Source organism: Columba livia, chromosome 31 (assembly GCF_036013475.1).
Source record: "Columba livia isolate bColLiv1 breed racing homer chromosome 31, bColLiv1.pat.W.v2, whole genome shotgun sequence".
Classification (NCBI taxonomy): domain Eukaryota; kingdom Metazoa; phylum Chordata; class Aves; order Columbiformes; family Columbidae; genus Columba; species Columba livia.
The window spans coordinates 578699-605022 of record NC_088632.1 but is presented as its reverse complement, the minus strand read 5'-3'; the positions used below and the strand labels follow the sequence as shown (position 1 = coordinate 605022).

Sequence of the window (26324 nt, the reverse complement as noted above, 5' to 3'; positions counted from 1 at the left end):
TGTCCCCATATCCCCATATCCCTATGTCCCATGTCCCATATCCCCATATCCCCATGTCCCCATGTCCCCCTGTCCCCATGTCCCCATATCCCCCTGTCCCCATGTCCCCATATCCCCCTGTCCCCATATCCCCATGTCCCATATCCCCATATCCCCATATCCCCATATCCCCATGTCCCCATGTCCCCATGATGTCCCCATGTCCCCCTGTCCCCCTGTCTGTCCCCATGTCCCCCTGTCCCTCACCCGAGCGCTGCAGCACGTGTGGCACAAACGCCGGGCGCAGAACCGGTGGCCGCTGCGGTGACACCGCTTTGGGGGGGGGTTGGGGGGGAGGTGACACAGTCAGGGGGGGTTGGGGACACGCCAGGGGGGTTGGGGACACAATGGCGGGTTTGGGGACACCGACCTGGGCCCACGAATGGCACCGGTGGGGCCACCATGGGGGTGACAACGGTGGCGGCGGCGGCGGCTCGAGCCTCCAGGCTCTGCTGGACCTGGGGACATTGGGGACATTGGGGACAATGGGGACAATGGGGACATTGGGGGCGATGGGGGCGATGGGGACAATGGGGACAATGGGGACAATGGGGACAATGGGGACATTGGGGACATTGGGGGCAATGGGGGCAATGGGGGCAATGGGGACATTGGGGGACAATGGGGGACATTGGGGGACATTGGGGGACAATGGGGACAATGGGGACAATGGGGACAATGGGGGCAATGGGGACATTGGGGACATTGGGGACATTGGGGACATTGGGGACATTGGGGACGATGGGGGCAATGGGGACATTGGGGACATTGGGGACGATGGGGGCAATGGGGACGATGGGGGCAATGGGGACGATGGGGGCAATGGGGGCAATGGGGGCAATGGGGGCAATGGGGACATTGGGGACATTGGGGACATTGGGGACAATGGGGGCAATGGGGGCAATGGGGACATTGGGGACGATGGGGACGATGGGGACGATGGGGGCAATGGGGACACTGGGGACACTGGGGACACTGGGGACATTGGGGACATTGGGGACATTGGGGACGATGGGGGCGATGGGGGCAATGGGGGCAATGGGGGCAATGGGGACATTGGGGACATTGGGGACATTGGGGGCGATGGGGGCGATGGGGGCGATGGGGGCAATGGGGGCAATGGGGACATTGGGGACATTGGGGACATTGGGGACATTGGGGACATTGGGGACATTGGGGTCGATGGGGGCGATGGGGGCGATGGGGACATTGGGGACATTGGGGACATTGGGGACATTGGGGACATTGGGGACATTGGGGTCGATGGGGGCGATGGGGGCGATGGGGGCGATGGGGATAACAGGGACATTTGGGACAATGGGGACAATGGGGGCAATGGGGACACTGAGGGATTGGGGACATTGGGGGGTCTGGGACATTTGGGACACTGGGGGGGGTCTGGGGACATTGGGGGGGTTGGGGACATTGGGGACACTGGGGGGGTTCTGGGGACATTGGGGACATTGGGGGGGTTGGGGACATTGGGGGGGTTGGGGGGGTTCTGGGGACATTGGGGACATTGGGGGGGTTGGGGACATTGGGGTCACTGGGGGGATTGGGGGGGTTGGGGGGGCTCTGGGGTCATTGGGGTCACTGGGGGGATTGGGGGGGTTGGGGGGGCTCTGGGGTCATTGGGGTCACTGGGGGGGTTGGGGACGTTGGGGACATTGGGGGGGTTGGGGACATTGGGGTCACTGGGGGGGGGTTGGGGGGGGCTCTGGGGTCATTGGGGTCACTGGGGGGGGTTGGGGGGGTTGGGGACATTGGGGTCACTGGGGGGGTTGGGGTCACTGGGGGGGGTTGGGGGGCTCTGGGGTCATTGGGGTCACTGGGGGGGTTGGGGGGTCTGGGGTCATTGGGGTCACTGGGGGGGGTTTGGGGGGCTCTGGGGTCATTGGGGTCACTGGGGGGATTGGGGGGGTTGGGGACATTGGGGTCACTGGGGGGGGTTTGGGGTCACTGGGGGGGTTTGGGGGGCTCTGGGGTCATTGGGGTCACTGGGGGGGTTGGGGACACTGGGGACACTGAGGGCGGTGGGGGGGACATCGGGGGGGTTGGGGACATTGGGGACACTGCAGAGGGGTTGGGGGGGTTGGGGACATTGGGGTCACTGGGGGGGGGTTGGGGGGGGGGCTCTGGGGTCATGGGGTCATTGGGGTCACTGGGGGGGGTTGGGGGGGTTGGGGACATTGGGGTCACTGGGGGGGGGTTGGGGTCACTGGGGGGGGTTTGGGGGGCTCTGGGGTCATTGGGGTCACTGGGGGGGGTTGGGGGAGGGGCTCTGGGGTCATTGGGGTCAATGGGGGGGTTGGGGACATTGGGGACACTGGGGGGGGTTGGGGACATTGAGGACATTGGGGACATTGGGGTCACTGGGGGGGGGTTGGAGACATTGGGGACACTGGGGGGGTTGGGGACATTGGGGACAGTGGGTGGGGTCTGGGGACATTGGGGGGGTTGGGGACATTGGGGACATTGGGGGGGTTGGGGACATTGGGGACACTGGGGGGGTGGGGACACTGGGGACAGTGGGGGGGTTGGGGGGGGTTGGGGGGCTCTGGGGTCATTGGGGTCACTGGGGGGGTTGGGGGGGTTGGGGACATTGGGGGGGTTGGGGGGGGGCTCTGGGGTCATGGGGTCATTGGGGTCACTGGGGGGGGTTGGGGGTGTTGGGGGAGGGGCTCAGGGGTCATGGGGTCACCTGCTGGTAGGTGTTGGTGGCGATGATTGGCCGCAGGACGGGGGGGAGCGGGGGGGTGACGGGCGGGGTCACCGGGGGGGTCACGGCCAAGGTCAGCGGGTCCCCCGCGGGGGGGGGCGGGGGCGCCCAGCACCTCCTGCTCGAACCTGCGGGGGGAGGGGGGGGGGGGACACGGGACCTGGGGGTGACCCTGGTGACCCCCGTGACCCCCAGTGCCCTCCCAGTGACCCCTGTGACCCTCAGTGACCCCCATAGCCCTCCCAGTGACCCCAGTGACCCCAGTGACCCCCAGTGCCCTCCCAGTGACCCCAGTGACCCCAACAGCCCTCCCAGTGACCCCAGTGACCCCAGTGACCCCCAATGCCCTCCCAGTGACCCCAGTGACCCCCATAACCCTCCCAGTGACCCCTGTGACCCCAGTGACCCCCAATGCCCTCCAGTGACCCCTGTGACCCCCATACCATAGCCCTCCCAGTGACCCCAGTGACCCCAACAGCCCTCCCAGTGACCCCAGTGACCCCTGTGACCCTCCCAGTGACCCCAGTGACCCCCACAGCCCTCCCAGTGACCCCAGTGACCCCAACAGCCCTCCCAGTGACCCCAGTGACCCCTGTGACCCTCCCAGTGACCCCAGTGACCCCCATAACCCTCCCAGTGACCCCTGTGACCCCAGTGACCCCCAATGCCCTCCCAGTGACCCCAGTGACCCCCACAGCCCTCCCAGTGACCCCAGTGACCCCCAATGCCCTCCCAGTGACCCCTGTGACCCCAACAACCCTCCCAGTGACCCCAGTGACCCCCATAGCCCTCCCAGTGACCCCTGTGACCCTCAGTGACCCCAGTGACCCCCACAGCCCTCCAAGTGACCCCTGTGACCCCAGTGACCCCAACAACCCTCCCAGTGACCCCAGTGACCCCCAATGCCCTCCCAGTGACCCCTGTGACCCCCATAACCCTCCCAGTGACCCCAGTGACCCCAGTGACCCTCAGTGACCCCCAATGCCCTCTCAGTGACCCCAGTGACCCCCAATGCCCTCCCAGTGACCTCAGTGACCCCTGTGACCCTCCCAGTGACCCCAGTGACCCCAGTGACCCCCAATGCCCTCCCAGTGACCCCAGTGACCCCAACAGCCCTCCCAGTGACCCCAGTGACCCCCAATGCCCTCCCAGTGACCCCTGTGACCCCAACAACCCTCCCAGTGACCCCAGTGACCCCCATAGCCCTCCCAGTGACCCCTGTGACCCTCAGTGACCCCAGTGACCCCACAGCCCTCCAAGTGACCCCTGTGACCCCAGTGACCCCCATAACCCTCCAAGTGACCTCAGTGACCCCAGTGACCCTCCCAGTGACCCCAGTGACCCCCATAACCCTCCCAGTGACCCCTGTGACCCTCAGTGACCCCAGTGACCCCAACAGCCCTCCCAGTGACCTCAGTGACCCCTGTGACCCTCCCAGTGACCCCAGTGACCCCCAATGCCCTCCCAGTGACCCCAGTGACCCCAACAACCCTCCCAGTGACCTCAGTGACCCCTGTGACCCTCCCAGTGACCCCAGTGACCCCAACAACCCTCCCAGTGACCCCAGTGACCCCAACAGCCCTCCCAGTGACCTCAGTGACCCCTGTGACTCTCAGTGACCCCCAATGCCCTCCCAGTGACCCCAGTGACCCCCATAGCCCTCCCAGTGACCCCAGTGACCCCCAATGCCCTCCCAGTGACCCCAGTGACCCCCATAGCCCTCCCAGTGACCCCTGTGACCCTCAGTGACCCCAGTGACCCCCATAACCCTCTCAGTGACCCCTGTGACCCTCAGTGACCCCCAATGCCCTCCCAGTGACCCCAGTGACCCCAACAGCCCTCCCAGTGACCCCAGTGACCCCTGTGACCCTCCAGTGACCCCAGTGACCCCAACAACCCTCCCAGTGACCCCAGTGACCCCCAATGCCCTCCCAGTGACCCCTGTGACCCCAACAACCCTCCCAGTGACCCCAGTGACCCCCAATGCCCTCCCAGTGACCCCAGTGACCCCCAATGCCCTCCCAGTGACCCCTGTGACCCCAACAACCCTCCCAGTGACCCCAGTGACCCCCAATGCCCTCCCAGTGACCCCAGTGACCCCCAATGCCCTCCCAGTGACCCCAGTGACCCCAACAACCCTCCCAGTGACCTCAGTGACCCCAACAGCCCTCCCAGTGACCCCTGTGACCCCCAATGCCCTCCCAGTGACCCCAGTGACCCCTGTGACCCTCCCAGTGACCCCAGTGACCCCCATAGCCCTCCCATTGGCCCCAGTGACCCTCAGTGACCCCAGTGACCCCCAGTGCCCTCCCAGTGACCCCAGTGACCCCAACAGCCCTCCCAGTGACCCCAGTGACCCCCATAACCCTCCCAGTGACCCCTGTGACCCTCAGTGACCCCCAATGCCCTCCCAGTGACCCCAGTGACCCCAACAGCCCTCCCAGTGACCCCAGTGACCCCAGTGACCCCCAATGCCCTCCCAGTGACCCCAGTGACCCCCAATGCCCTCCCAGTGACCCCAGTGACCCCAACAGCCCTCCCAGTGACCCCAGTGACCCCTGTGACCCTCCCAGTGACCCCAGTGACCCCCATAACGCTCCCAGTGACCCCTGTGACCATCAGTGACCCCAGTGACCGTCAGTGACCCCAGTGAGCCCCATAGCCCTCCCAGTGACCTCAGTGACCCCAGTGACCCTCCCAGTGACCCCCATAACCCTCTCAGTGACCCCTGTGACCCCCAGTGACCCCCATAACCCTCTCAGTGACCCCTGTGACCCCCAGTGACCCCCAACAGCCCTCCCAGTGACCCCAGTGACCCCCAATGCCCTCCCAGTGACCCCAGTGACCCCAACAGCCCTCCCAGTGACCTCAGTGACCCCTGTGACCCTCCCAGTGACCCCAGTGACCCCCACATCCCTCCCAGTGACCCCCATCTCCATAGAGACCCCAAAGCTCCGCCCCATCTCCATAGCGACCCCAAAGCTCCGCCCCCATCTCCATAGTGACCCCAAAGCTCCACCCCCTTCTCCACAAGGATCCCAAAGCTCCGCCCCCAGAACCACAGTGACCCCAAAGCTCCGCCCCATCTCCATAGGGACCCCAAAGCTCCGCCCCATCTCCATAGCGACCCCAAAGCTCCGCCCACATCCCCATAGCAACCCCAAAGTTCCGCCCCATCTCCATAGCGATCCAAAAGCTCCACCCCCATCCCCATAGCGACCCCTAAGCTCCGCCCCCATCTCCATAGGGACCACTAAGCTCCGCCCCCATCCCCATAGCGACCCCAAAGCTCCGCCCCTGTTTCCAAAGGAGCCCCAAAGCTCCGCCCCCATCTCCATAGCAACCGCAAAGCTCCGCCCCATCTCCATAGTGACCCCAAAGCTCCGCCCCTGTTTCCACAGGGACCCCAAATCTCCGCCCACATCTCCATAGTGACCCCAAAGCTCCGCCCCTGTTTCCGTAGTGACCCCAAAGCTCCGCCCCATCTCCATAGTGAACCCAAAGCTCCACCCACATCCCCATAGCGACCCCAAAGCTCCACCCCCATCTCCATATTAGGCCCCTGGCCCCGCCCACGTTGCCATGGCATCCCCGAGGCCATTCCGTTGCCATGGTGACCCCAGGGCACACCCCCGTTGCCATAGTGACCCCCCAGGCCCCGCCCCCTTCCCCACTCCTGTTTCTATGGTGACCCCAGGCCCCGCCCCCGTCCCCATGATGACCCCAGGCCCCACCCCCTTCCACACTCCAATCCCCTTGAGATAGTGACCACAGGCCCCGCCCCCTTCCTCACTCCACCCCTGTCGCCTTGGTGACCCCAGGCCCCGCCCCCATGGTGACCCAAGGCTCCACCCCCTTCCCAACTCCACCCCTGTCGCCACGGTGACCCCCAAACCCCGCCCCCGTAATGCCCCAGGCCCCGCCCCCTTCCCAACACCACCCCCCGTCGCCATGGCGACCCCTCAGGCCCCGCCCCCTTCCCCTCTCCACCCCCATTGCCATGGTGACCCCCAGGCCCCGCCCCCGTCGCCATGGTGACCCCAGGCCCCGCCCCCTTCCCAACTCCTCCCCCGTCACCATGGTGACCCCAGCCCCCGCCCCCATGGTGCCCCAGGCCCCGCCCCCTTCCCCACTCCCCTCCCTTTGCCACGGCGCCACCCAGGCCCCGCCCCCGTCGCCATGGAGGCCCCAGGCCCCGCCCCCGTCTCCATGGTGTCCCCAAGCCCCGCCCCCTTCCCCACTCCCCTCCCTTTGCCACAGTGACCCCAGGCCCCGCCCCCATCGCCATGGAGACCCCAGGCCCCGCCCCCGTCTCCATGGTGTCCCCAAGCCCCGCCCCCTTCCCCACATCCCTCCCTTTGCCACGGTGACCCAGGCCCCGCCCCCTTCCCAACTCCACCCCCGTCTCCATGGTGTCCCCAAGCCCCGCCCCCTTCCCCACACCCCTCCCCTTGCCACGGCGACCCCCAGGCTCCGCCCCCGTCTCCATGGCGACCCCAGTCCCCTCCCCCGTCTCCATGGCGACCCCCCCCCGGCCCCGCCCCCGTCTCCATGGCGACACCCCCGGCCCCGCCCCCCTCCCCACTCCCCTCCCTTTGCCACGGTGACCCCAGGCCCCGCCCCCGTCTCCATGGCGACCCCAGGCCCCGCCCCCCTCCCCACTCCCCTCCCTTTGCCACGGTGACCCAGGCCCCGCCCCCGTCGCCATGGCGACCCCAGGCCCCGCCCCGTATCTCCATGGTGTCCCCAAGCCCCGCCCCCTTCCCCACTCCCCTCCCTTTGCCACGCCGCCCCAGGCCCCGCCCCCGTCTCCATGGCGACCCCAGTCCTCTCCCCCGTCTCCATGGCGACCCCCCCCCCCGGCCCCGCCCCCGTCCCCACGGCGCCCGCCGGCCCGTCCCGCTCACAGCGCCATCTCGGCCTCCATCTCCTTGAGCCGCTCCTCCCCGCTCTTGGCCGCCGCCCCCGCCGCCCCGTTGGCCGCCGGTCCGGCCGCTCCGCTCCCCGCCGAGCCCGCAGCACCGGGGCCGGGCCCGGGCCCGCCCGGAGCCGCCGCCGCCATCGTGAAAGAGGGAACCGGGCGGAAAGGGATGAAGCCACTTCCGGCGCTCGCAGCTGACGTCACCTCCCGCCGCGGTCGGAAATGAGGCGGAATTGAGGGAAAACGGGGCAAAAAAGGGGAATTTATTGAGTGGGGGGGGGGAGGGGCTCGCACGCCTGGGTCCTCTCGGCGGGGGGAGGGGCGGCTCAGCGCTTCAATTCGCTGTAAACGTCCGCGCGGGCGCCCTGAAGCTCCTGATAGGTCGAGTCCGGCTCGGGGGGGCGGGGACTGGGCGGGGCTGCCAGACGGGAAGGGGCGGGGTCAGAACAGCGGCCACGCCCACCCGCTGACCCCGCCCTCTGCTTGCTCCGTATTCCCCGCGCTGGCCACGCCCCCTGCTCGGACCGCGCCTTCATTGGCTCCGCCCCTTCCCCATTGGCCCCGCCCCTTCCCCATTGGCTCCGCCCCCACCTCGCTGGCCACGCCTCGCCAGGCAATAGGCCCCGCCCGCGATCAGCAGCGTCATCACGACGTCAGCAACAACCAGCGCAGCGATTGGTCCAGCACCCGGCAAACAGGAGCTGCAGTCTGGGGGGGGGGGAGAAGGCGGGGCCCGAACTCCTGGGTCCCTCCCGAACTCCTGGGTCCCCCCCGAACTCCTGGGTCCCCCCCCGAACTCCTGGGTCCCCGCCCCGAACTCCTGGGTCCCCCCGCCCCGAACTCCTGGGTCCCCTACCCGAACTCCTGGGTCCCTCCCCCGAACTCCTGGGTCCCCCCCCCGAACGCCTGGGTCCCCCCCCCGAACTCCTGGGTCCCTCCCCCGAACTCCTGGGTCCCCCCCCGAACGCCTGGGTCCCTCCCCGAACGCCTGGGTCCCTCCCGAACTCCTGGGTCCCCGCCCCGAACTCCTGGGTCCCCCCGCCCCGAACTCCTGGGTCCCCCCGCCCCGAACTCCTGGGTCCCCCCGCCCCGAACTCCTGGGTCCCTCCCCCGAACTCCTGGGTCCCCCCCCGAACTCCTGGGTCCCAAGCCCCCCAAAAAACTCCAACTGGGAGCCCCAAAACCCCCCTCGGGAGCCCCGAACCGCCCACCCCCCCCCATTTGCCTCGGTGTAACATCACTTCCGGTCCCCCCTTGCACCTCGGTGCCACCTCTGAACCTCCCCCTCCCTGCCCCCACAACCCTGAACTTTGGTTCCGCTGCGAACTTTTTGGCCCCTCCCCCAGGACTCCTGGGTCCCTCCCCGAACTCCTGGGTCCCTCCCCGAACTCCTGGGTCCCCCCGGGATTTGGGAGAGGCCTCACCCCTCTCCGCAGCCACGAACCCTGAAAGACAAATGGGGAGTATGAGGGGGGTGGCAAAATGACACCCCCTGAGCGCCCCTTCCCCCCACCCGGACGCCTGGGTTCTCTCAGCACCCCCCCCCCCCACCTCCTCCCGCTCTCAGGGGACCCAGGCGTCCGAGTCCCCCCCCCCCAAACTTCCCCTTTTTGGGTTTCCCTGGGTGTGGGAGGAGCACCCGGACGCCTGGGTCCCCTGGGAGGGTTGGGGGGTTTTCCCCGGACGCCTGGGTCCCCCTGGGGAGGTGGGGGTGGGGGGACTTACCGAGGAGCAGCAGGAGCAGGTGGGGGGCACCAGGGGGGCCCATGGTGACAATGGGGTGACAGGGAGAAGTGGGCGGGGCTACAAGGGGACACACCCACCCAGCCCACGGCCACGGGACCCAGGCGTCCGGGAGGGGACCCAGGCGTCCGGGCAGGGCCCAGCCCCCCCACATCACACCCGCACCCACGGGCTGCCCGGACGCCTGGGTCCCCTGTGATCTCTCTGTGACTCCACCCCCACACCCGAACTCCTGGGTCCCCCCATCCTGAACTCCTGGGTCCCTCCCAAACGCATGGCCCGGATGCCTGGGTCCCTTCCCGAACTCCTGGGTCCCTTCCCGAACTCCTGGGTCCCTTCCCGAACTCCTGGGTCCCTCCCGGACGCCTGGGTCCCTTCCCGAACTCCTGGGTCCCTCCCGGACGCCTGGGTCCCCCTGTGACCTCAGTGACCCCCCATGAGCCCCCTATCCGGACGCCTGGGTCCCCCCAAACTCTTGGTTCCCTCCCGAACTCCTGGGTCCATTGGGGCACTCCTGGGTCCCCCTGTGACCCCCATCCTGAACTCCTGGGTCCCTCCTGAGCACCTGGCCCGGATGCCTGGGTCCCTTCCCGAACTCCTGGGTCCCTCCCGGACGCCTGGGTCCCTCCCGGACGCCTGGGTCCCCCTGTGACCTCTGTGACCCCCCATGAGCCCCCTATCCGGACGCCTGGGTCCCCCCAAACTCTTGGTTCCCCCCCGAACTCCTGGGTCCCTCCCGAACTCCTGGGTCCCTCCCGAACTCCTGGGTCCCTTCCCGAACTCCTGGGTCCCCCTGTGACCTCAGTGACCCCCCATGACCCCCCTCCCGGACGCCTGGGTCCCCCCAAACTCTTGGTTCCCCCCCGAACTCCTGGGTCCATTGGGGCACTCCTGGGTCCCCCTGTGACCCCCATCCTGAACTCCTGGGTCCCTCCTGAGCACCTGGCCCGGATGCCTGGGTCCCTTCCCGAACTCCTGGGTCCCTTCCCGAACTCCTGGGTTCCCCCGGACGCCTGGGTTCCCCCTGTGACCTCAGTGACCCCCCATGAGCCCCCTATCCGGACGCCTGGGTCCCCCCAAACTCTTGGTTCCCTCCCGAACTCCTGGGTCCATTGGGGCACTCCTGGGTCCCCCTGTGACCCCCATCCTGAACTCCTGGGTCCCTCCTGAGCACCTGGCCCGGATGCCTGGGTCCCTCCTGAACTCCTGGGTCCCTTCCCGAACTCCTGGGTCCCTCCCGGACGCCTGGGTCCCTTCCCGAACTCCTGGGTCCCTCCCGGACGCCTGGGTCCCCCTGTGACCTCAGTGACCCCCCATGAGCCCCCTATCCGGACGCCTGGGTCCCCCCAAACTCTTGGTTCCCTCCCGAACTCCTGGGTCCATTGGGGCACTCCTGGGTCCCCCTGTGACCTCTGTGACCCCCCTATGATCCACCCCTACCCGGACGCCTGGGTCCCCCTGTGACCTCTGTGACCCCCCATGAGCCCCCTATCCGGACGCCTGGGTCCCCCCAAACTCTCGGTTCCCCCCCGAACTCCTGGGTCCATTGGGGCACTCCTGGGTCCCCCTGTGACCTCTGTGACCCCCCCTATCCGGACGCCTGGGTCCCCTCTGGACCCCAGAGTCCCCCGAACTCCTGGGTCCCCCATGACCCCCCTCCCGGACACCTGGGTCCCCCCAAACTCTTGGTTCCCTCCCGAACTCCTGGGTCCCTCCCGAACTCCTGGGTCCCCCCCGAACTCCTGGGTCCATTGGGGCACTCCTGGGTCCCCCTGTGACCTCTGTGACCCCCTTATGACCCCTGTGACCCACCCCACCCGGACGCCTGGGTCCCCTCTGGACCCCACAGACTCCTGGGTCCCCCCCAATGGACCCTCTCCCCGCCCCTTTAGGGGGCAGGACCACATTTAGCCCCGCCCCCTCCAAGCCACGCCCACCCTCTCCTCAAGCCCCGCCCCTTCCCCATGTCCGGGTGCGGGGGGGGTGTGATCGATGCCCTTTGGGGGCGTTAAACTGCCTCGGGGGGGCCACAACTGTCCCTGGGGGGGTTAATTACCCTTGAAGGGGTTGAACTGACCCCCGGTGGGGCGTTAATTACTCGTTAATTACGCGTTAATTACCCCCGAGGGGCCTCCGGCCGCACTGCGCATGCGCCGCCTCCTCATAGCCGCCGGTGGGCGGGGCTGGACGGGCGCTCCCTGCGCGCTGATTGGCGGACGGAGCCGGGGTGGGCGGGGGCCGGGCGAGGGAACCGGGGGCGAGCGGCGTGGCGTGCGCGCGCCAGTGACGTGGGTCCCGGTGGGCGAGACCAATTCACGGTAATTAGGGGGGTGGAAACATGCGGAGGGGGGTCCGGGGGGGTTTTAGGAAGGTTTTAGGACCATTCCCACCTTAGGGGGGAGTTTAGGGGGGTCGGGAGGGACCATGGGGCTCTATGGTGGGGTCGGGAGTGACCATTCCCACTCTAAGGGGGGGTTTAGGGGGTCGGGAGGCTCTATGGTGGGTTCGGGAGCGACCATTCCCAATCTAGGGGGGAGTTTGGGGGTTCGGGAGGGACTATTTCTTCCCCCGGGGGGGGGGTTGGGGGGGGGGCGGGGCGGGAGGGTCCATGGGGCTCTATGGCGGTCGGGACGGACCATTCCCACCCTGGGCGGGGGGATTAGGGGGATCGGGAGGGACCATTCCCCACCTTAGGGGGGGTTTAGGGGGGTCGGGTGGCTCCATGGGGCTCTATGGTGGGGTCTGGAGCGACCATTGCCACTCTAGGGGGAGTTTTGGGGTTCGGGAGGGACTATTTCCCCTTTAGGGGGTTCGGGAGAGACCATTTCCCCCCCTAGGGGGGAGTTTTGGGGGTCGGGAGCGACCATTGCCACTCTAGGGGGGAGTTTGGGGGTTCGGGAGGGGACTATTTTTCCCTTTAGGGGGTTCGGGAGAGACCATTTCCCCTCCTAGGGGGGAGTTTTGGGGGTCGGGAGCGACCATTGCCACTCTAGGGGGGAGTTTGGGGGTTCGGGAGGGACTATTTCCCCATTAGGGGGTTCGGGAGAGACCATTTCCCCCCCCTAGGGGGGAGTTTTGGGGGTCGGGAGCGACCATTGCCACTCTAGGGGGGAGTTTGGGGGTTCGGGAGGGACTATTTCCCCTTTAGGGGGTTCGGGAGAGACCATTTCCCCCCCCCTAGGGGGGAGTTTTGGGGGTCGGGAGCGACCATTGCCACTCTAGGGGGGAGTTTGGGGGTTCGGGAGGGACTATTTCCCCTTTAGGGGGTTCGGGAGAGACCATTTCCCCCCCCTAGGGGGGAGTTTTGGGGGTCGGGAGCGACCATTCCCACTCTAGGGGGGAGTTTGGTGCTTCGGGAGTGTCCCTGGGGCTCTATGGCGGTCGGGACGTACCACTCCCCCACGGTGCGGGGGGGAACTTGGGGTGTTCAGAACAACCCATTCGCACTCTGTGGCGGGTTTACGGCTCGGGATGCACCACATTGATTTAGGGGGGGGGGTTGTTATGTGTGTTCCCGCCTATTTTTTGGGGTTCACTTCATATTTCGGGGTGCTGATGGTATGATTTGTGTTCCGTCCCCCCCCCCCCCCCCCACGCAGGGAATGGCTCCGCCCCGCTGCCGCCGCTGCCCTCAGGCGGCCGCGCTGCGCCGCCCGCGAACCGGGGAGCGCTTGTGCCGCGGCTGCTTCATCCGCGCCTTCCAAAACGAGGTGCTGCGAGCTTTGGGGGTACAGGACCCCCCCAAAATCCACCCCCACCCCACCCCCGGGGTCCCCCCGAACTGCCCCACCCCACCGCCGAACCGCGGGGAGCCACGGGGGGAGAAACGGGAGGGCCCGAAATGCAGCCCCCCCCCCCAGCAATGGCGCTTGGAGCTCAATGAGGGGGGAGGGGGGCGGCCCACAAAGTGAGGCCCCACCCCAAATTGGGGGGGGGGGGAATGGGTCCCCCCTAAAATCCAGCATGGGGGGGGATGGGGGGGGGGTGCCCTCAAAAGGAGACCCCCCCACAATTCACTGTGGGGTCGGGAGAGCCCCCCAAATCCATCCCGTTATCCCTCAGCACCCAATGAGACCCAAATTGGGGGTCCCCCCAATTCCAATGGGGGGATCCCCCCCAATCCCCAGTGGGGGTCCTCCCCCCAATTCCAATGAGGGGGTCCCCAATCCCCTCCCATTATCCCCATCCCCCAATCAACCCCAACCTGGGGGTCCCCCCAATTCCAATGAGGGGGTCCCCAAAGTCCCCAATGCCCTCCCATTATCCCCATCCCCCAATGAGCCCCAAACTGGGGGTCCCCCCCATCCCCCCACGGGGTCCCCCCCCCAATCCCAATGAGGGGGTCCCCAATTCCTTCCCATTATCCCCAATACCCAATCAAGCCCAAACTGGGGGTCCCCCCCATCCCAAGCAGGGTGTCCCCCCCAATTCCTATTGGGGTCCCCCCCCCATTCCCAATCAAGGGGTCCCCAATCCCCTCCCATTATCCCCAATACCCAATCAACCCCAACCTGGGGGTCCCCCCAATTCCAATGAGGGGGTCCCCAATTCCTTCCCATTATCCCCAATACCCAATCAACCCCAATCTGGGGGTCCCCCCCATCCCAAGCAGGGTGTCCCCCCCAATTCCAATCAGGGGGTCCCCAATTCCTTCCCATTATCCCCATCCCCCCATCAACCCCAAACTGGGGGTCCCCCCAATTCCAATGAGGGGGTCCCCAATGCCCTCCCATTATCCCCAATACCCAATCAAGCCCAAACTGGGGGTCCCCCCAATTCCAAATGGGGTGTCCCCCCCAATTCCAATGAGGGGGTCCCCAATGTCTTCCCATTATCCCCATCCCCCAATGAGCCCCAATCTGGGGGTCCCCCCAATTCCAATGAGGGGGTCCCCAAAGTCCCCAATGCCCTCCTATTGTCCCCATCCCCCAATGAGCCCCAAACTGGGGGTCCCCCCAATTCCAAATGGGGTGTCCCCCCCAATTCCAATGAGGGGGTCCCCAATCCCCTCCCATTATCCCCATCCCCCAATCAACCCCAACCTGGGGGTCCCCCCAATTCCAATGAGGGGGTCCCCAAAGTCCCCAATGCCCTCCTATTGTCCCCATCCCCCAATGAGCCACAAACTGGGGGTCCCCCCCATCCCCCCACGGGGTCCCCCCCCCCAATCCCAATGAGGGGGTCCCCAATTCCTTCCCATTATCCCCAATACCCAATCAAGCCCAAACTGGGGGTCCCCCCCATCCCAAGCAGGGGGTCCCCCCCAATTCCAAATGGGTGTCCCCCCCAATCCCACGCAGGGTTCCCCCCCCCAATCCCAATGAGGGGGGTCCCCAATCCCCTCCCATTAACCCCAATACCCAATCAACCCCAAACTGGTTGTCCCCCCAATTCCAATGAGGGGGTCCCCAATCCCCTCCCATTATCCCCATCCCCCTATGAGCCCCAAACTGGGGGTCCCCCCAATTCCAATGGGGGGATCCCCAAACCCCTCCCATTATCCCCAATACCCAATCAAGCCCAACCTGGGGGTCCCCCCAATTCCAATTGGGGTGTCCCCCCCAATTCCAATCAGGGGGTCCCCAATGTCTTCCCATTATCCCCAATACCCAATCAACCCCAACCTGGGGGTCCCCCCCAATTCCAATTGGGGTCCCCCCCCCAATTCCAATCAAGGGGTCCCCAATGCCCTCCCATTATCCCCATCCCCCCATCAACCCCAAACTGGGGGTCCCCCCCATTCCAATGGGGGGATCCCCAATCCCCTCCCATTATCCCCATCCCCCCATCAACCCCAACCTGGGGATCCCCCCAATTCCAATTGGGGTCCCCCCCCCATCCCCCCTCGGGTCGCCCCCCCCCCCTCCCCGCGCCGTTGTCCCCCGTTGCGGTGACGTCATCGCGGTGGCCGCGTCGGGGGGGAAGGACTCGTCGGTTCTGGTTCATTTCCTGTCCCGGTTCTCCCAGTTTGGCCGGTACCGTTTGGTGCTGTTGGCGGTGGACGAGGGGATCGCCGGTTACCGCGAGGAGGCGCTGGGGGCGCTGCGGGGGGCGCGGGGGGCGCTGCCGCTGCTGGTGCTGAGCCACCGGCAGCTCTTCGGTGCAGCGTGGATGAATTGGGGGGGCTGGGGGCGTTGGGGGGGATGGGAGGGTTGGGGGGGCGGGGGGGGGGATGGGAACATTGGGGGGGGCGGGGGGGGGATGGGGGAGCGGGGGGGGTTGGGGGAGCGGGAGGGGCGGGGGGGGGTTGGGGGGGCGGGGGGGGGATGGGGGAAGCGGGGGGGGGATGGGGAAAGAGGGGGTGGGGGAGGGGGGAAGGGGGGGGGAGGGGGTGGGGGTGGGGTGGTGGGGGAGGGGGGGGTGGGGGAGGGGGCAGCCGCTGCACGTTCTGTGGGGTGTGGAGGAGGCAGGCGCTGGAGAGGGGGGCGAGGATGCTGGAGCTGATTGGATCGCTACGGGTGAGTGGGGGTGGGGGGACATGGGGGATGGGGGGGGGTTGGGAGGGACTGGGATGGACTGGGAGGTAATGGGAGGGGTAAATGGGAGGGGACTGGAATGGACTGGGAGGGAATGGGGGGCAATGGGATGGACTGGGATGGACTAGGAGGGGATTGGGAAGGACTGCGGGGGACTGGGAGGGGATTGGGATGGACTGGGGGGGACTGGGAGGGGATTGGGATGGACTGGGGGGGACTGGGATGGACTGGGGGGGAATGGAAGGGGATTGGGAGGGACTGGGAGAGGATTGGGATGGGATTGGAATGGACTGGGAGGGGATTGGGGGGGAATGGGAGGGACTGGGATGGGACTGGGGGGGATTGGGATGGACTTGGAGGGACTGGGGGCAATGGGAGGGACTGGGAGGGACTGGGAGGGAACTGGAGGGGATTGGGATGAGATTGGGATGGACTGGGAGGGACTGGGGGACAATGGGAGGAACTGGGATGGACTAGGAGGGGATTGGGATGGGATTGGGAGGAAATGGGGGGGACTGGGATGGACTGGGGGGGAATGGGGGGCAATGAGAGGGGGTTGGGAGGGACTGGGAGGGGATTGGGGGGGTAATGGGAGGGGTAATGGGATGGACTGGGGGGGAATGGGGGGACTGGGAGGGGATTGGGATGGACTGGGATGGACTGGGATGGACTGGGATGGACTGGGAGGGGACTGGGAGGGACTGGGGGGCAATGGGATGGGACTGGGATGGACTGGGGGGGAATGGGACTGAATTGGGATGGATTGGGATGTACTGGGAGGGACTGGAATGGACTGGGAGGGGATTGGGAAGGACTGGGAGGGACTGAAGGGGCAATGGGAGGGATTGGGATGGACTGGGATGGGATTGGGAGGGACTGGGGGACAATGGGATGGACTGGGAGGGAGTGGGGGGAGATGGGAGGGAACTGGGACAGAATTGGGAGGGGACTGGGATGGGATTGGGATGGACTGGGGAGCAATGGGAGGAACTTGGATGGACTGGGAGGGGATTGGGAGGGAACTGGGAGGGACTGGGAGAGGATTGTGGGGAATGGGAGGGAATGGGGGGCAATGGGATGGACTGGGAGGGGATTGGGAAGGACTGGGGGGGAATGGAGGGGTAATGGGAGGGACTGGGATGGACTGGGAGGGACTGGGAGGGACTGGGAGGGACTGGGATGGACTGGGATGGACTGGAGGGACTGGTGGTCACTGGGGTCACTGGGGTCACTGGGGTCACTGGGGTCACCGGGTCCACGTGTCGCCCCAGGTCACAACGCCGATGACATCGCCGAGACCGTGCTCATGAACTTCCTGCGCGGGGACGTGGCGCGGCTGCGGCGCATGGCGGCCGAGGCCACCGGCATGGCCACCGACGTGGCCACCAACATGGCTGCCAACATGGCTGCCAATATGGCTGCCAAGGACACCAACATGGGCGACGAGGCCAACAACATGGCCGCCAACATGGCCACCAAGGACACCAACGTGGCCACCGACATGGCCACTGACATGGCTGCTGGGGCCACCAACATGGCCACCAACATGGCCGCCAATATGGCCACCAACATGGCCGCCAAGGACACCAACATGGGCGACGAGGTCAACAGCATGGCCACCAACATGGCTGCCAACATGGCTGCCAATATGGCCGCCAATATGGCCACCAACATGGCCACCAAGGACACCAATATGGCCGACGAGGACACCAACATGGCCGCCAACATGGCTGCCAATATGGCCACCAACATGGCTACCCAGGACACCAACATGGCTGCCAACATGGCCGCCAAGGACACCAACGTGGCTGATGAGGCCACCAACATGGCCGCCAACGTGGCCATCAACATGGCTGCCACTATGGCCACCAATATCGCCACCAACATGGCCACCAAGGACACCAATATGGCCGACGAGGCCACCAACATGGCCGTCAATATGGCCACCAACATGGCCACTAAGGACACCGACGTGGCCACCAAGGACAACAACGTGGCCACCGACATGGCTGCCGGGGCCACCAACATGGCCGCCAATATGGCCAGCAACGTGGCCACCAAGGACACCAACATGGCCGCCAACATGGTCACCGACATGGCCACCGACATGGCCACCAACATGGCCACCAAGGACACCAACGTGGCCACTGACATGGCCACTGACATGGCTGCCAAGGACAGCAACATGGCCACCAAGGACACCGACGTGGCCGCCAAGGACACCAACATGGCCGCCAACATGGCTGCCGACGTGGCCACCAAGGACAGCAACGTGGCCACTGACATGGCCGCCAACATGGCCGCCGGGGCCACCAACATGGCCACCAACATGGCCACCAAGGACACCGACGTGGCCGCCAAGGACACCAACATGGCCGCCAACATGGCTGCCGACGTGGCCACCAAGGACAGCAACGTGGCCACTGACATGGCCGCCAACATGGCCGCCGGGGCCACCAACATGGCCACCAACATGGCCACCAAGGACACCGACGTGGCCACTGACATGGCCACTGACATGGCTGCCGGGGCCACCAACATGGCCACCAACATGGCCACCAAGGACAGCAACGTGGCCACCGACATGGCTGCCAATATGGCCGCCAAGGACACCAACGTGGCCACCAAGGACAGCAACATGGCCACCAACATGGCCACTGACATGGCCACCAACATGGCCGCCAATATGGCTGCCGATGTGGCCACCAAGGACAGCAACGTGGCCACCAACATGGCCGACAACATGGCCACCAACATGGCCACCAACATGGCCGACAACATGGCTGCCGGGGCCACCAACATGGCCGACAACATGGCCACCAAGGACACCGACGTGGCCACTGACATGGCCACCAACATGGCTGCCGGGGCCACCAACGTGGTTGCCAACATGGCCACCGACGTGGCCACCAAGGACACCAACATGGCCAACGAGGTCAACAGCATGGCCGCCAATATGGCCGCCAAGGACACCAACATGGCTGCCACTATGGCCACCAACATGGCCACCAAGGACACCAATATGGCCGACGAGGCCACCAACATGGCTGCCAACATGGCCGCCAACATGGCTACCCAGGACACCAACATGGCCACCAATATGGCCGCCACTGAGGACACCAATGTGGCCACCAAGGACACCAACATGGCAACCAACATGGCCGCTGAGGGTGCCAACATGGCCGCCAATATGGCCACCACTGAGGACACAAACATGGCCACCAAGGACACCAATATGGCTGCCGAGGCCACCAACATGGCTACCAGGGACATTGACATGGCCACCAACATGGCCGCCAACATGGCCGCCAAGGCAGCCACCAACGTGGCCAGCAGGGGCACCAATGTGGCCACCGTGGACACCAGAGACGCCAACATGGCCGCCAAGGCCACCAGGAGCTGCCTGGGGGCCACCACGAGCTCCATGGAGACCACCAGGAACCCGATAGATCCCCCCAAGAACCCCATAGATCCCCCCAAGAAGCCCATGGAGACCACCAGGAACCCCATGGAACCCAACAGGAGCCCCATGGAGACCACCAGGAACTCCATAGAACCCCCCAAGAAGCCCATGGAGACCACCAGGAACCCCCCGGATCCCCCCAAGAACCCAATGGAACCCCCCAAGAAGCCCATAGAACCCCCCAAGAAGACCATGGAGACCATGGAGACCATGGAGACCACCAGGAACCCCATAGAACCCAACAAGAACCCCATGGAACCCAACAAGAACCCCATAGAACCCCCCACGAAGCCCATGGAGACCACCAGGAGCCCCATGGAGATCCACACAAACCCCATGGAGACCACCAGGAACCCCATAGAACCCAACAAGAACCCCATAGAACCCCCCAAGAAGCCCATGGAGACCACCAAGAACCCCATGGAACCCCCCAAGAAGCCCATGGACCCCATGGAGACCACCAGGAACCCCATAGAACCCAACAAGAACCCCATAGAACCCCCCAAGAAGCCCATGGAGACCACCAGGAACCCCATCGAACCCCCCAAGAACCCCACAGAACCCCCCAAGAAGCCCATAGAACCCCCCAAGAAGCCCATGGACCCCATGGAGACCACCAGGAACCCCATGGAGATCCATACAAGCTCTATGGAGACCACCAGGAACCCCATGGAACCCAACAAGAACCCCATAGAACCCAACAAGAACCCCATGGAACCCCCCAAGAACCCCATGGAGACCACCACAAACCCCATAGAACCCAACAAGAAGCCCATAGAACCCAACAAGAAGCCCATGGAACCCAACAAGAAGCCCATGGACCCCATGGAGACCACCAGGAACCCCATAGAACCCAACAGGAACCCCATCGAACCCCCCAAAAACCCCATCGAACCCCCCAAGAACCCCACAGAACCCCCCAAGAACCCCATAGAACCCCCCAAGAAGCCCATGGACCCCATGGAGACCACCAGGAACTCCATAGAACCCAACAAGAACCCCATAGAACCCCCCAAGAAGCCCATGGAGACCACCAGGAACCCCATGGAGACCACCAGGAACCCCATAGAACCCAACAAGAAGCCCATCGAACCCAACAAGAACCCCATAGAACCCCCCAAGAAGCCCATGGACCCCATGGAGACCACCAGGAACCCCATAGAACCCAACAAGAACCCCATGGACCCCATGGAGACCACCAGGAACCCCATAGAACCCAACAAGAAGCCCATAGAACCCAACAAGAAGCCCATGGAACCCAACAAGAACCCCATGGAACCCCCCAAGAAGCCCATGGAACCCCCCAAGAAGCCCATGGAACCCAATAGGAAGCCCATGGAGACCACCAGGAACCCCATAGAACCCAACAAGAAGCCCATAGAACCCAACAAGAAGCCCATGGAGACCATGGAGACCACCAGGAACCCGATAGAACCCAATAGGAACCCCATGGAGACCACCACAAACCTCATGGAGACCATCCGGAACCCCATAGAACCCAACAGGAACCCCATAGAACCCAACAGGAACCCCATAGAACCCCCCAAGAAGCCCATAGAACCCAACAAGAAGCCCATGAAACCCCCCAAGAACCCCATGGAACCCCCCAAGAAGCCCATGGAGACCACCAGGAACCCCATGGATTCCCCCAAGAACCCCATCGAACCCCCCAAGAACCCCATCGAACCCCCCAAGAACCCCATAGAACCCCCCACGAACCCCATCGAACCCCACAAGAAGCCCACAGAACCCCCCAAGAACCCCATAGAACCCCCCAAGAAGCCCATGGACCCCATGGAGACCACCAGGAACCCCATAGAACCCCCCAAGAAGCCCATGGAGACCACCAGGAACCCCATGGAGACCACCAGGAACCCCATAGAACCCCCCAAGAACCCCATGGAGACCACCAGGAACCCCATAGAACCCCCCAAGAAGCCCATAGAACCCAACAAGAACCCCATGGAGACCACCACGAACCCCACAGATCTCCCTAAGAAGCCCATGAAACCCCCCAAGAAGCCCATGGAACCCAATAGGAACCCCATGGAGACCACCAGGAACCCCATAGAACTCAACAGGAACCCCATAGAACCCAACAAGAAGCCCATGGAACCCATGGAGACCACCAGGAACCCCATAGAACCCAACAAGAACCCCATAGAACCCAACAAGAACCCTACAGAACCCAACAAGAACCCCATAGAACCCCCCAAGAAGCCCATTGAACCCCCCACGAACCCCATGGAACCCCCCAAGAACCCCATAGAACTCAACAAGAAGCCCATAGAACCCCCCATGAACCCCATAGAACCCCCCAAGAACCCCACAGAACCCCCCAAGAACCCCATAGAACCCCCCAAGAAGCCCATGGACCCCATGGAGACCACCAGGAACCCCATGGAGACCACCAGGAACCCCATAGAACCCAACAAGAAGCCCATAGAACCCCCCAAGAACCCCATAGAACCCCCCACGAAGCCCATGGAGACCACCACAAACCCCATAGAACCCAACAAGAACCTCATAGAACCCAACAAGAAGCCCATGGAACCCAACAAGAAGCCCATGGACCCCATGGAGACCACCAGGAACCCCATGGAGACCACCAGGAACCCGATAGAACCCAACAAGAAGCCCATGGAACCCCCCAAGAAGCCCATGGACCCCATGGAGACCACCAGGAACCCCATAGAACCCAACAAGAACCCCATAGAACCCCCCAAGAACCCCATGGAACCCCCCAAGAAGCCCATGGAGACCACCAGGAACCCCATAGAACCCAATAGGAACCCCATGGAGACCACCACAAACCTCATGGAGACCACCAGGAACTCCATAGAACCCAACAAGAAGCCCATAGAACCCCCCAAGAAGCCCATAGAACCCAATAGGAACCCCATGGAGACCACCATGAACCCCATGGAGACCACCAGGAACCCCATAGAACCCAACAAGAAGCCCATAGAACCCAACAACAACCCCACAGAACCCAACAAGAACCCCATCGAACCCCCCAAGAAGCCCATAGAACCCCCCAAGAAGCCCATAGAACCCCCCAAGAAGCCCATGGAGACCACCAGGAACCCGATAGAACCCAACAAGAAGCCCATGGAGACCACCACGAACCCCACAGATCCCCCCAAGAAGCCCATGAAACCCCCCAAGAACCCCACAGAACCCCCCAAGAAGCCCACCGAACCCCCCAAGAAGCCCCTGAGGACCCCCAGGAAGCCCCCCCCGTCTCCGGTAGCCGCCCCGTGGCCCCCGGTGCCGCGGCTCAAGCCGCTCCGGCACGCCTACGAGAAGGAGATCGTCCTGCTCGCCCACTACCTGGGGCTACGTTACTTCAGCACCGAGTGCGTCTACGCGCCCCACGCCTTCCGTGGCCACCCCAGGGGCCTCCTCAAGGACCTGGAGGCCACCCGGCCCAGCACGGTAGCCGCCCTGGGCCACTCGGGTCGCCGTTTGGCCATCGGGGAAGCGGCGGGGCCGGCGGCGGCGCTGGGGGCTTGTAGCCGTTGCGGGTTCGCTAGTAGCCGGGGGTTGTGTAAGGCGTGCGTGTTGGTGGCCGCCGTGGAGAAGGGGAGGCCGAGGGTGGCGTTGGGCAAGAGGGATGTGGAGGTGGCTACTTGGGGGGGGGAGGGGTGGGGGGGTTATGGGGGTGGTGGTCACCAGGGTGGTGGCCAAGGGGTTGGTGGCCACCGGGATGATGGTCAAGGGGTTGGTGGCCACTGGGATGGTGGTCATGGGGTTGGTGGCCATGGGACTTGTTGTCATGGGGTTGGTGGCCACCAAGGTGGTGGTCATGGGCTTGGTGGTCATGGGCTTGGTGGTCATGGGCTTGGTGGTCATGGGCTTGGTGGCCACCAGGATGATGGTCATGGGGTTGGTGGCCAAGGGGTTGGTGGCCACCAAGATGATGGTCAAGGGGTTGGTGGCCACCAGGATGGTGGTCAAGGGGTTGGTGGCCACCAGGATGGTGGTCATGGGGTTGGTGGCCATGGGACTTGTTGTCATGGGGTTGGTGGCCACCAGGATGGTGGTCATGGGCTTGGTGGCCATGGGACTTGTTGTCATGGGAGTGGTGGCCACCAAGGTGGTGGTCATGGGGTTGGTGGCCAAGGGGTTGGTGGCCACCAAGATGATGGTCATGGGGTTGGTGGCCATGGGACTTGTTGTCATGGGGTTGGTGGCCACCAGGATGGTGGTCATGGGGTTGGTGGCCACTGGGATGGGGTCCATGGGGTTGATAGTCATGGGGTTGGTGGCCAAGGGGTTGGTGGCCACCGGGATGATGGTCATGGAGTTGGTGGCCATGGGACTTGTTGTCATGGGAGTGGTGGCCACCAAGGTGGTGGTCATGGGGTTGGTGGCCAAGGGGTTGGTGGCCACCGGGATGATGGTCATGGGAGTGGTGGCCACCAGGATGGTGGTCATGGAGTTGGTGGCCACCAGGATGGTGGTCATGGAGTTGGTGGCCATGGAACTTGTTGTCATGGGCTTGGTGGCCACCAAGGTGGTGGTCAAGGGGTTGGTGGTCATGGGCTTGGTGGTCATAGGCTTGGTGGCCACCGGGATGATGGTCATGGGGTTGGTGGCCAAGGGGTTGGTGGCCACCAGGATGGTGGTCATGGAGTTGGTGGCCATGGGACTTGTTGTTATGGGAGTGGTGGCCACCAGGATGGTAGTCATGGGCTTGGTGGCCACCAGGATGGTGGTCATGGAGTTGGTGGCCATGGGACTTGTCATGGAGTTGGTGGCCATGGGACTTGTTGTTATGGGAGTGGTGGCCACCAAGGTGGTGGTCATGGGGTTGGTGGCCACCAAGATGGTGGTCATGGAGTTGGTGGCCATGGGACTTGTTGTCATGGGCCCAGTGGCCATGGGGCTGGTGGCCATGGGACTGGTGGCCACCAGGATGATGGTCACGGGCCCAGTGGCCATGGGACTTGTTGCCATGGGGCTGGTGACCATGGGACTTGTTGCCATGGGCCCGGTGGCCATGGGGCTGGTGACCATGGGGCTGGTGGCCATGGGGCTGGTGGCCACGGGGCTGGTGACCATGGGGCTGGTGACCATGGGACTTGTTGCCATGGGCCCGGTGGCCATGGGCCCGGTGGCCATGGGACTTGTTGCCATGGGACTTGTTGCCATGGGCCCGGTGGCCATGGGCCCAGTGGCCATGGGGCTGGTGGCCGTGGGGCTGGTGGCCACCAGGATGATGGTCATGGAGTTGGTGGCCACGGGGCTTGTTGCCATGGGACTTGTTGCCATGGGGTCAGTGGCCATGGGCCCGGTGGCCATGGGGCTGGTGACCCTGGGCCTGGTGGCCATGGGGCTGGTGGCCATGGGCCTGGTGACCATGGGGCTTGTTGCCATGGGCCCGGTGGCCATGGGGCTGGTGGCCATGGGGCTGGTGGCCACCAGGATGATGGTCACGGGGTCGGTGGCCATGGGGCTGGTGGCCATGGGGCTGGTGGCCATGGGACTTGTTGCCATGGGACTTGTTGCCATGGGCCCGGTGGCCATGGGGCTGGTGGCCATTGGGCTGGTGGCCCCGTGGCCAGCGGGTGGGGGCGGGGGGAGGGGCGGCCGGTGGAGGTGGAGCTGGTGGTGGGGGAGGGGCGGTCGGTGCGGCGGCGCTTCCTGGGGGTGGGGCAGGTGCGGGGGGCGCTCAACGTCTGGGACTTCTAGGGGGGGGTCACTGGGGTCATTTGGGGTCATTGGGGGGTCACTGGGGTCATTGGGGGGTCACTGGGGTCATTAGGGGGTCCCTAATGTAATTGGGGGGTCCCTGGGTTAATTGGGGGTCCCTAAGGTAATTAAGAGGCCCTGGGTTAATTGGGGGGTCCCTAAGTTAATTGGGGGTCTCTAATGTAATTGGGGGCTCCCTGGGTTAATTGTGGGTCCCTAATGTAATTAGGGGGTCCCTGGGTTAATTGGGGTCCCTAAGTTAATTAGGAGGCCCTGCATTAATTGGGGGTCCCTAAGGTAATTAGGGGGTCGCTGGGTTAATTGGGGGATCCCTAAGTTAATTAGGAGGCCCTGGGATAATTGGGGGGTCCCTAATGTAATTGGGGGGTCCCTGGGTTAATTGGGGTCCCTAAGGTAATTAAGAGGCCCTGGGTTAATTGGGGGGTCCCTGGGTTAATTGGGGGGTCCCTAAGTTAATAAGGGGGTCCCTGGGTTAATTGGGGGGTCCCTGGGTTAATTGGGTGTCCCTAAGGTAATTAGGGGGTCTCTAAGTTAATTAGGGGGCCTTAAGTTAATTAGGGGGTCCCTGGGTTAATTAGGGGGTCCCTGGGTTAATTGGGTGTCCCTAAGGTAATTAGGGGGTCCCTAAGTTAATTAGGGGCTCCTAAGTTAATTGGGGGTCCCTGGGTTAATTAGGGGGACCCTGGGTTAATTGGGATCCCTGGCGCTGGTTGGGGGGCAGTAGGACCCTGGGGAGCTGTGGGCGGGGCTTTGGGCTTGTGGGCGTGGTCAGAGGAGGGGCGGTGGTTACGCCCTGTGACGTTCCCGCGCGATATGCAAATGAGTTGCGGTTGGGGGCGTGGCCGTGCAAATGAGCGCACGTGCAAATAAACCTGTGTGAGGTGTTTATGCAAATGAGCGATTGTGGGCGTGGTCTGTTGCAAAAGGAGGGTGTGGCCGGGAGGAGGGGGGGGCGTGGCTGTGCAAACCACAGACCAATCAGCAGCCATGTGGGGGGAATAAGAAGCGGGAAGGGGGCGTGGCTATGCAAATGAGATGGCCACATGGGCGTGGTGTGTAAAATGAGGGGGCGGTGATATGCAAATGAGCAGAGCGATGGGCGTGGCCACGGGGAGTTATGTAGGACTGGGGAGCGGCATTGAGAGCACTCGGCGCGCCTGTTATGCAAATGAGCAGGGCGGTGGGCGTGGCCACGGGGAGTTATGTAGGGCGGGGAAGTGGCATTGAGAGCATCAGGCGCGCCTT

General features: G+C 64.6%; 3 protein-coding genes and 1 long non-coding RNA gene across 4 annotated transcripts; 1 reads left to right on the top strand and 3 right to left on the bottom strand.

Annotated features, from left to right (window-relative positions):
* Window positions 1–185: 185 nt before the first annotated feature.
* Window positions 186–7933, bottom strand: LOC135576847 (RNA-binding protein 42-like). Its single transcript, XM_065044032.1, has 4 exons — window positions 7666–7933; window positions 2741–2886; window positions 410–497; window positions 186–312 (listed from the first exon to the last, which is right to left on the bottom strand). The coding sequence occupies exons 1-4, from the start codon at window positions 7818–7820 to the stop codon at window positions 243–245; spliced, it is 459 nt and encodes a 152-aa protein (XP_064900104.1). The 5' UTR covers window positions 7821–7933; the 3' UTR covers window positions 186–242.
* On the bottom strand, window positions 7922–11735 carry TYROBP (transmembrane immune signaling adaptor TYROBP; the record flags this gene model as incomplete). Its single annotated transcript, XM_065044033.1, has 4 exons — window positions 7922–8097; window positions 8271–8387; window positions 9104–9124; window positions 11543–11735. Coding segments are annotated over 4 exons (423 nt in total), but the record flags the coding sequence as incomplete, so codon positions are not given.
* A 3039-nt stretch (window positions 11736–14774) lies between these two features.
* On the bottom strand, window positions 14775–15455 carry LOC135576850 (uncharacterized). The gene is made up of 3 exons (XR_010468559.1): window positions 15222–15455; window positions 14948–15046; window positions 14775–14872 (listed from the first exon to the last, which is right to left on the bottom strand). It is a non-coding gene; the product is annotated as an uncharacterized LOC135576850 (long non-coding RNA).
* A 320-nt stretch (window positions 15456–15775) lies between these two features.
* On the top strand, window positions 15776–25973 carry LOC135576844 (titin-like). The gene is made up of 4 exons (XM_065044027.1): window positions 15776–15880; window positions 17170–17273; window positions 18675–23160; window positions 23281–25973. Exons 2-4 carry the CDS (start codon window positions 17205–17207, stop codon window positions 25056–25058), a joined length of 6333 nt encoding a protein of 2110 aa, XP_064900099.1. The 5' UTR covers window positions 15776–15880; window positions 17170–17204; the 3' UTR covers window positions 25059–25973.
* Window positions 25974–26324: the final 351 nt, after the last annotated feature.

Bases quoted from the DNA above. Each gene is read 5' to 3' on its own strand.
- LOC135576847 (XM_065044032.1), bottom strand. From the start codon at position 7,820: ATGGCGGCGGCGGCTCCGGGCGGGCCCGGGCCCGGCCCCGGTGCTGCG. The intron at 2,887-7,665 runs GTGAGCGGGACG...CTCCCCCCGCAG, and splicing joins ATGGAGGCCGAGATGGCGCT to GTTCGAGCAGGAGGTGCTGG. The intron at 313-409 runs GTCGGTGTCCCC...CCCCCCCCAAAG, and splicing joins GGTGCCATTCGTGGGCCCAG to CGGTGTCACCGCAGCGGCCA.
- LOC135576844 (XM_065044027.1), top strand. From the start codon at position 17,205: ATGAACTTCCTGCGCGGGGACGTGGCGCGGCTGCGGCGCATGGCGGCC. The intron at 17,274-18,674 runs GACGTGGCCACC...AACATGGCCGAC, and splicing joins AGGCCACCGGCATGGCCACC to AACATGGCTGCCGGGGCCAC. The intron at 23,161-23,280 runs GTGGTGGTCATG...GTGGCCACCAAG, and splicing joins TGGGGTTGGTGGCCACCAAG to ATGATGGTCAAGGGGTTGGT.